Consider the following 10,584-nt stretch of genomic DNA (forward strand, 5'->3'; position numbering starts at 1 on the left):
CAAACTTTGTGCAGCAAAGAAAACTTTGTATGGACTCACTCTGGGGAAGCACTGCCACTCTTCATCTTGACAACAGAGTACTCCACACTGCCCTCATCCTCTTCCTCCTGCTCTTCATTCTTGTTTCTGTTGGGCTGAACTGGTCTGATGTTGGAGTAAAGAGGATCTTCCTGCTGTTTGGAGTAGCGTACGCTGGCATAGCAAAGGTCGTCCTGTTCCTCTGCTGGTGTTCTCTGAAATGCAGCTGAATGGTTATCACTCACTGTACCCATGTGTACCTGAAAGGTAAACATTGCATAGACAAGAGTTGTTAAGCTACATAGCGTCACCCTCTTAAAATAATCGCCTAAGTCACTTTTTTACAATTATTTTTTTTTTGCCTAAATCATCTCCTCATGATGCTGGCCACCTCTGGTAAAATTGCCTATATCCTCAGTTAAACAGCTGTTGTTATAGTTGTTTTGAATAAAATTGTTTGTAAATATTGTATATTTAATAAATGGTTCAGTTTTTTGTGTTTCCTGAAAAATCTGAAAAAATGACTTAGGCGATTATTTTAAGAAGGTGTCGATAGGTAGGTGGGCAAATACAATATTTTTTTATTGGCCTGTAACAGAAAATCTTAAAACATCTGCAGGATTAAGGGTGAAGGGGTTGTTTTCCTCAATTTCAGTGACTTTACAAATGTCATCAAACGCTACAAATTTCTAGGATTAACATTTATTTAAACGCTTATTTTCAAAACCAATAAGTGAACCAGAGGTTTGAGGTTGTCGTTTTTCTTCCTCACCTGTGCATTGTTGTCTGGTCGCTCTGTGGTTTGTTTCAAGCTCTTCTTTTTTCTGCATAGGAGAATGAGCAAACAAATAAATTATTGAAGGAAATAAGTAAACAACAGACTAAATTTAGGATACAGCACTTAATACAACAACGGTAAAATTAAACTGCTCACCTAATCAATAGGAAGGCACAGAGGAAGATGATAGCCAGAACAATTGCAGTGATTGATCCAACAGCTACTGATTTCATTGAACCTGGAAAACAGTGATCAAAACGAAACACTGACAATTGACTATGGAATCAAAGTTGTTGGGCTTGTTAGTAACTCTCAAAGGGGAATAAAACTTCAGACAGAAATGTTCTAATTAATAATGTAGAGTGTTTGTGCAATATTTTTGTTTCCCTCAGCAAGGTACCTAAAGATTGCAGAAATATTTTTTTCTTTTTATTTGGAGGGGGAGGTTAATTGCAAAGGTTAAGATATTGTGAAGTGAATGGATGTGGATCTAGTTTAATGAGCATAAATGACCTGCAACAACAATCAGGTGTAAGGTGGAGTTATGACGTCCTCTTCTGTTCTGGGCTTCACAGTAATAATTCCCACTGTGTTCAGGTCTGAAGTCAGTGATGGTGAAGATCTGTCCTGATGCTTTTGGTGAGTCTTCATTCTCTTTGTACCAGGTGTATTTAGCTGCTGGGTTAGCATCACTGCTACAGGTCAGATTGACTGAACTGTTCTCCACTATCTCAGCAGAGGGACTCACTGACACAGAGGGAAGCTTTGGAGCATCTGGAGGAGATATGAACATGAATTACTTTAAGATTAAAATATGTATCACAGACGACTGACTATTTTAATTAAAATATGTTTTGTTTTTTTCTTGTTTTCATGCTGGTTATGTTCTGCTTTTCTTAATTTTTCTTAATTAGAGAAATACAGCACAACTAATATTCCTTATTCATAACTGTTGCATCATCAACTACCAGTGTCACTACAATAAGTAAATTTACTGTACTAAGTAAGAACTTTTTACTGTTGTGTGTGATGTTTCCTCTACTGGAGTCTATAAAGGAGTTTATTTCTATAAAATATTAGAGTTGTCTCCCCTCACCCCCCACCTCCACAAACTTGAAGCTGAAGCTGGGTGGCAGATTGAAGACACTGAACCTTCACGAGTGCAAAAGGATAGTCAGGATCTGTCTCACAACAGAATCTTACAGCATCCATTAGATTAAGAAGACAGGGTAGATTATGGTGGAGTTATTATTTGATTTACACAAGGAAACTGTGTATGCTATCAGTTCAGATATGCATCTCCAACAGTTTACCCATGTTTTATCACATTTCTAGTTGTGGATCTTTTTAGGTCTGGTAAAATCTAATGTTAACTGCATTGATCCATTTTGTTTGCTTGCTTCCATGATATGCTGTGTTTGCATCAAATTATTTTAATATCTGGCATCTTAGAGCATCGACATGGGCAATGTGCAGCATCACACAGGACAAAACACAGACACACTATCCGGACCAGAACGCAGATTTTAAAAAGAAAACATGCTGGATATAGTATTTTTATCAAGAAGCTAGTGTTCTAATTTAACATGGTTCCATAATCTCTGACGACATAGGATGGTGTATATATATATATATACATGTACATGTTCATACATATATATGTATGTATGTATGTGTGTGTGTGTGTGTGTGTGTATTGTAATTATGGATATGTGTATTTCGTTTCTTTAATGTACTGTTTCGTTTGAGTGTATCTATACGTCTATATTTTGTATTGTATTCTTTTTCAAATCTGTATTTTCTTCAATAAAGTTTCTTAAAAAGCAAAACTCTCTGCCAGGAGTCTGGGCTTTGGTTTGTGCCCAGATCCAGGAAAAAAAAAGATTTTTTAAAATTCATTGTCTCACTAGTAGTGAAAATAATATTTAGAAATAAGTGTTCTTATGTTTTGTACTCACACTGGACATCTACAGGTAGAGATGATGACATGATCTGTCCATGTTGATTCTCAGACTTGCAGTAGTAGTTCCCTCTGTCCTCAGAGCTGATGGAGGTGAAATGATAGATGCCTGTTGATCTCTGAGGCAGCTTTTGCTTCTCTTTGTACCAGGTGTATTTAGCTGCTGGGTTAGCATCACTGCTACAGGTCAGAGTCACTGAACTGTTCTCCACTATCTCAGCAGAGGGACTCACTGACACAGAGGGAAGCTTTGGAGCATCTGGAGGAGATATGTAAACAGAGATTATTGTAGGTTAAGGATGTGTTACCTCAGCAGCATGTATGACATTTAAATGATAAACTGTGAATATCTGTGTGTAGCAGCATTTTAGACTTTAAAGGTGGTCTGACAAATGGGTGTGTGACCATTTAAATCTGGGTCTCAAAAGCTGCTCGGTGAATTACAACAGACTGTTTCACTCACATTTCACATTAACAGAGATGGATTCAGATGTCCTCTTCCCCAGCACGTTCTCAGCTGTACAGTAATACTCTCCAGAGTCAGAGGACTGGATGGATCTGAAGACGAGCTCTGCTTCTTTACTGAGAGGATGAGGGTCTGGATCTTCATTCTCCTTGTACCAGGTGTATTTAGCTGCTGGGTGAGCATCACTGCTACAGGTCAGAGTCACTGAACTGTTCTCCATGATTTCACCAGGAGGACTCAGTGACACAGAGGGAAGCCTTGGAGGATCTGGAGGAGATATGAACATGAATTATCTAAAGATTAGAATATGTATCACAGATGATTGACTATATTAAAATGTTAAAATGTGTTTTCGTTGCTTCTTTCTGATAATTCGTAGTATTTATCACAGCCTGCTGAAATCCTGTTAATTTAAAATTTTCAACACATAATCGCCCCAATAATTCTGCTGATGTTCAGGTCCTGTTTCAGTTAAGTTATGGTTATGCTATAAAGTTACAAAGTATTATTGTCATATGGCAAATCACCTCTTTGTTATGTTAGTCAATAATTCTCTTGAGTTGACAGACAAAAACGTATTGATGTGGGGAGTGAAATTTTAGGTTCTCATTCATTTTTCTCATTAACTTTCAACTGCCAGCAGTTGAAAGTAACTAAGTACATTTACTCAAGTACTGTACATCAGTACAGTTTTGAGGTACCTTTACTTTACTTGAACACTTCCAGTTGACACTAATTTATTGCTCTAATACATTTTATAAACAAATACTCCATTCGATTTATTAGGTTGACATGCATCAGTATTAAACATTTGATAGAATTATATCTCAGTCACAGAAATGACATAACTACTTACGTTAAAGACATTTCACTTCTAATACAACTGTACTTGTATTAAAACAGGTCTTTCAATGCAGGACCTTTAGTTGTAATGAAGTATTTTTATATCTTACTACTTCTTCCACAACTGTCAACTACATAGTTATTATCTTTAAAATCTTAAAAACTCAAAGTCTTGTTTGTGTTCAGATCCTATTTTAGTTTTTTGTAATAGTTTGCAAATGTTACAGGTCAGTTTCATATTATTCATTCAGCCTCTGTGGTTGTAGCAGCACTACCTGAGTTAAAGAGCATCTGTCTGTCGAGTCTGTCATGAATACATTTGAAGTAAAAAAGTCAAAGTTTTACTATGAAACATTTTAATTTACAGTTACAGTCAAAATATGTTTAATCAAATGCAGCAACTTATTTTATAGTTCTAAGATTCATGAATCACGAACATTTATGAATATTAACACATATCCCAGCAGTACACCTTTGACTCTTATATCACAATATGTATCTGAATATTATATTATTTAGTAGTTTATCATTTGCCTCTGTAAATAATTCTGCAGCATCTTCATGAAGTTTTAGAAAACTGTGGATGTATGTTGTTTTTTTCCTGACACAGAGGAGTAAACTCACACACTGAAGGAGAGCCGTAATTCTCATGTCCTTTCAAAGCACAAGAGATGACGTCTTCAGGATAAAACCGGCCTTTATAAGAAGATGTCTCCTCTCTGACTTTCTGTCCATTCTTGAACCAGACGTAGGAAAGACGACCAGCTGGACTGCAGCTGCTGTGACACTTCAGCTCTGCCTCAGTATAATCCTGGTGAACTGATATTGTGTTCACCTGCACCTGTAGAGCTTGATATGAGAACATAAACAATATTATTAACACTTTAAAAGAAATCAATGATAGACATTGATACAGACATAGACATACATACATGTCATCACAACAGTTACTATTCACATAAACAGTAGTGAGCATTAGTAACTACACAACAGTAATAAACTCATGATGATGGATCATTATAAATATATTCAGTGTTTTTAAATATACTATGTTGGTGTATTTACATCAGTTTGTGTTCATCAGTACCTGTAACAGTCAGAGTTGTACCAGGTAAAATACTCCTCCATTCAAAGCTTCTTGTTTTGAATTTAAAGTGATACTGAGCTGAATCACTCTCTCTCAGGTCTCTGATTCTCAGAGTGGAGCGTCCTCTCTCTGTTTCAAGGACCTGAACACGACCTGCATACAGGGAGTCTTCACTAAGGTCCTCAGGCTGTGACGGGCTCTGCCACTGATCACTACGTTCAGAACTGAACCAGAATTTAGACGTGATGGATCCATCATAGCTGTTGTATGTGCAAGAAATGTCCACTGATGAACCTTTGGAGGCACAGATGCTTCTGTCAGTGTACGTCACTCTGTTGCAGTTTTGACCATGAACACCTGAAAGATAAAACAATGTTTTAACCATTTTTAAACCAGAGTTGGTGAAGAGTCACAGTGGAGTTCTCCATATTAAAAATACATGTAGTTATAAGGCTCCACTAGATGGTGTTATGTCAGTGGAAGACTGTGGAGTAAAGTCACACACTGGAGGAGAGAGGAAACCTTCATCTCTTTTTACAGCACACTAATGTTTGCAGCAGAATTGTTTTTCCTTTTTTCCTCCCTCATTAACCATCTCACGACCACTCAGATTTATCTTGTGACACTTTGGAGGGGCCCAACCCTCAGGTTTCAAAACACTGTACTGAATTTTTTAACAATATATAAAGTTAAGTTAAATAGTTTAAACTAGATCCACCTCAAGTAGCTACAACAATAAAATGCTGCTTACACATTAAGTTTAAGAAATTGGTAACTCTATTTTAAAGTTTTTACTATGAAAAATTAAAAGTTACAAAAGAACAATATCTGCCCTATTTCACTCAAAATAGTTTTAAATGCAGCACCAACTTATTTTATACTTCGAATATTCCTGAATCACAAACATTTTAATGTAATACAAAAAATATATATTTATATCACAATATGTATCTGAATATTATTTTATTTAGCAGTTTATCTTTTTGTTTCTGTAAATAATTCTGCAGCGTCTTCATGAAGTTTTAGAAAACTGTGGATGTATGTTGTTTTTTTCCTGACACAGAGGAGTAAACTCACACACTGAAGGAGAGACGTAATTCTCATGTCCTTTCAAAGCACAAGAGATAACGTCTCTGGGATAAAACCAGCCTTTATAAGAAGATGTCTCCTCTCTGACTTTCTGTCCATTCTTGAACCAGACGTAGGAAAGACGACCAGCTGGACTGCAGCTGCTGTGACACTTCAGCTCTGCCTCAGTATAATACTGGTAAACTGATATTGTGTTCACCTGAACCTGTAGAGCTTGATATGAGAACATAAACAATATTATTAAAACTGTTTGTTGTATTTGTGAAGAAGAAACAGGAATGTTACTTTGGACAAAAATGTCAACATACACACATTTCTATAATTGTTCTGTACATGTTAAACATTTAAAAATAACTAACATGTAAATACAATGTTACCTGTGACAGACAAAGTGACTCCAGGTAAACCAGTATATTTCCCTGATGAAAGGTTTGTTATGATTCTGAACTTGTACTCAGCTGAGTCGCTCTCTCTCAGGTCTGTGATTCTCAGAGTGCACTTGTTGTTATCACAGATGTACTGCACACGACCTGAATACTCTGAGTCTGTTGTTAGATCCACATTTGTTCTCTTAAACCAGAAAGTTTCTTGAACTGTAACATCATAGCCATATACTCTCGGTGGGTATCTGTATGTGCAGCTCATTTCCACTGTTGATCCTTTTAAGGCACAGATCTCAGTAGAAGTGTAAGTCACTCCCCAGCCATTCTGACCCTGTATCACTGTAACACAGAGCAGAGCAGAAACTACAATCAGACTCAAAACAACATCAGGAGATTCACTGAAAACAGCTGCTGCTGCTTCTGGAAACAATGAACCGGACACGGCGTCAAGCTGCACAGAGCAGTCTGAAATAGCTGGAAGTCTGACGCAGAAACAGCACAGAGAATCCGCTGAATTTTCAAAATAAAACACCTTGTGCAGACTCCTGATCATCAAAACAAGCAAAGGGGAAACAATTTAACTAGGCTGGTACTCATAGTAGAGACACATAACTAATCTGAGCAAGCAACAAAGTAGCAAAGTCAGGTGGACAGAAAGCTCTGCATCTGAATAAACCCTGGTGTGTATGAAGCTGCACAGAGAACAGACCAAAACAGTGTCCCAGCCTGGACATCACAGAGCTGAATAAAGTAAAACAGCCAAAACCAAAACAAGTAGCTGAAAGACACAAAAACACTGTGTAGAACTGAGAGGAACTGCAGAGTCAGGTAATAATTCTCTGTGGCTTCATTTACTACAAGCAACACCTTCCACGTTATACAGTCAGTTTAAACCAACTGTTAATATAAAAATATTCATTAGTTCAACCATAATGTTTGTTATTCTTGCAATGTGAAAGACAAGCACCTGACTCATTTTATATTTCCTGTATTAATGATGCTATCATGAAGCTAACAGCCTCTATATTTATCATATTTACTGCAAATACAGAAGTTGAGTTCAGAGGAAGTCAGAACGATGCAGGAAGTTCCACAGAACAATTCATTTTATTCAACAAAGTATTTTGAAGATTGTTTCTTCATGTACAGTCACTACTTATCCACACTAACAACTTTCATAGTGCACAACACCTCAGTTTATAAAGTTTATAATGTTACGGTATCAGTGTACAGAGAAGCTGCTGGTGTAAAAACAGACACAGCTCTCTGTTTGTCGTCATGTAAAGACTTCAATTCAAAGAAAGACAGGAGATCACACCACACTGCATAACATCACACATCAAATGTTTTTATTTACTTTAAACGCACCTTCCTCTGAATTTCTGAAGGGTGCTAACTGCTTTACAGTATAAATGTAGATGTACAGTACCTTGTACAGAGAGAAGGAAGACAACAAATACACTCGCTGGTGCTGTTAAACTCATGGCTGCTCCTCATGTATCGTTAAATCAGCAGGTCGATCACATGAGAAATACTGTGTGTCAGTTAATCACAATAAATGTGTCTGCATCAAAAGGAGAGAGGATCCTGTTTGTTTCTCTGTGGTCGGCGCAGTTATGTTTAACACATTTTGTGGTCTTAAAAAGCAGCCTGGCTTCTTCCTCTTTATGTTATTAGTATGCATGAAGAGACAAATGCCTGTAAACCCCCAAGTTGAAATGAAGAAATGATTCTTACTGTTATGCAAATTAAGAATAGATTTCTTAAAATACAGTTCATGGAAATACAGAGAGAACATCAGCACTTCCTGTTTGAGCTTCTGATGGGTCTAATTCAAAGACACAACTGAGGTAGGTGCGATTTTATCATTAACGTAGGAGAAACAAGACAGAATGAACATTTGGTAATTACCAGTAAACACCAGAATGTTGTGAGTTTCTTTAGTTTTGTGCCATCATAAGGCAAAGTTTAGAATCAGGAGATCACCAGTGTTATTATTACACTTATTATTACTGAAGGTAGTATGATTCATCTTCTATAGGCACCAAATATCTATCTAAAAAGCAAAAAAAAAAAAAAAAACCTTGAGTAACAATTGTCTAAATTCAAATTTTCTGATCCAACTTGTGATCTTCAGAACAGAATAGAATTAAAATAGAATAGATACTTCATTGATCCCTTGAGGAATTGTTTTTTCACTCAAGTTTTACATACATAGGCCCAAAATACAACCACACACACACACCCAAAGAGTTTATAGACATGCAAATGTGATGAGATGGTGCAATGATGGGCAGCCATGTGGTGCCCTGGGAGCAGTTAGGGGTTTGGTACCTTGCTCAAGGGCATATCGGCAGTGTCCAGGAGGTGAACTGGCACCTCTCCGGCTACTAGTCCACCTTCCATACTCTTGAGCTATACTGGACTTGAACTGGCCATCCTCCAAATCCCTACAGACTGGACTACTGCCAACCCTTTAATACTAGTTCAAAAGGATGGTGGTGTGTATTTCTCAAGAAATATGTTGCTCTGTTATGAGACACCAAAAAAACATTTACTTTCTCTCTTTCCGTCTCTGTCTGTATCTCTGTCTCTCTCCTTCCTGTTTCTCTGCTGTGCTAAAAAAAACCACACACAAAAAAAACGGTAACATCGGCAATATCAGACTTCCACTTGTCACTTTTCCAATGTAAACAAACAAACATAAAAGTCTACAAGTTTATAACAACTAAAGACTAAACCAAAATGACACAGTGACAGATTTGGAAAATTACACAGGTATAAATGAAAACTGGTTGATGCTTTCTGAGAACATGATATTGCTCCTACTGGCTGTAGTGATAGCCACCTCTATGTCCTCACATTCCAGCATGAGGCCACATGGGCTGGAGGTGAGTTTGAAGGCCAAAAGGTTACAAATTTCTTCTGGTTTGGATAAACACCATTTCCTGTTTTTATCCTGGACCCTAAGCTGACCTAACCGTCCTCAGCTGTAAATGTCATTGTGACACTTTCCACACCTGGCGTGGACACTGATCTCTGAGGCTTCATTGCTGTGATAATAAGATCAATGTTGGGACTGGGGATGGTCAGAACTATCTTTATAATTCCTCTGACCACAGACAACAGAGAAAGATCCAAATATGCATCAACATCTCAAGCACTACCTCCAATTTACTATTCTCTTCCCTAGTATTAGTGGTAAAATGCATGCTCTCATTAGCTTGGAAGAACGTATGATTAGCCATGTCTTGAAATAGAAAGTCATTTTTATGGTCCTTGTTTTGAATCTTTTTCTGTACACCTTGTTTGACAGGATAATTAATAACATGACCATAGCATTGAAAGATGTATGTAAATCTCTATATCTCACTCTGCTGTTGTGTTGTGAAGAGTTAATGTCTGATTGGGTTCTGATGTCAGATTAATTCATTTAAAAATCAAGTTAACACAGTGTTCATTTGTTTTGTTTTTTTCTCATGTACTTCCTTCACTATCCCTTCTAAAAAAAAAATACCATAAACATCTTTTTCTTATTATAACGTCAATGTTCCTCACATGTGACCATCACAAACATTATACAAAAATGGTACAAGTTTGGTCATCATTTCCCTTCCATAGAAACGGCATCAAACTCTGACAAATTAACGTTATTAACAAAAACACATTATTCTACATCACATGATCGATCGATAATATGTGTGTGTGGGTGTGGGGGTTCATTTATTTGCTCACACTCGCAGGAGGTGGGGGGCGAGACCACCTTGCATGAACCTGTTGACAGACTGAACAGCCTGAAATAATTTTATGACTGAAAATCTTTATTCAATAAAATATCAGGTTATTTAAACAATATAAATATGTGCAATGAAACAGACAAAGGCTGTAAACAGTGTGAATGAAAGAATCTTGAATAATAATAATAATAATAACAACAACAACAACAACAACAACAACAAC

The 10,584-nt window shown here is 36.9% G+C and overlaps 1 protein-coding gene across 13 annotated transcripts in view; it reads right to left on the reverse strand.

Moving 5' to 3' along the window:
- LOC104939516 (B-cell receptor CD22) overlaps positions 1–10,584 on the reverse strand; it is a 509,789-nt gene that overhangs the window by 53,744 nt on the left and 445,461 nt on the right. For 8 of the 13 annotated variants that reach the window (XM_027283228.1, XM_027283227.1, XM_027283224.1 and 5 more), the window contains exons 6-7: positions 5,153–5,509; positions 4,690–4,914 (exon numbers count right to left, since the gene is read on the reverse strand). In XM_027283228.1, the coding sequence (XP_027139029.1) occupies positions 4,690–4,914; positions 5,153–5,509 (582 nt within the window). Of the gene's footprint in view, positions 1–4,689; positions 4,915–5,152; positions 5,510–6,229; positions 6,455–6,618; positions 6,964–8,053; positions 9,209–10,584 lie in introns of those variants that run through there. The other 5 variants (XM_027283230.1, XM_027283229.1, XM_027283231.1 and 2 more) reach the window with 5 other exon arrangements.

The sequence above is a fragment of the Larimichthys crocea genome, chromosome X, assembly GCF_000972845.2.
Source record: "Larimichthys crocea isolate SSNF chromosome X, L_crocea_2.0, whole genome shotgun sequence".
Classification (NCBI taxonomy): domain Eukaryota; kingdom Metazoa; phylum Chordata; class Actinopteri; family Sciaenidae; genus Larimichthys; species Larimichthys crocea.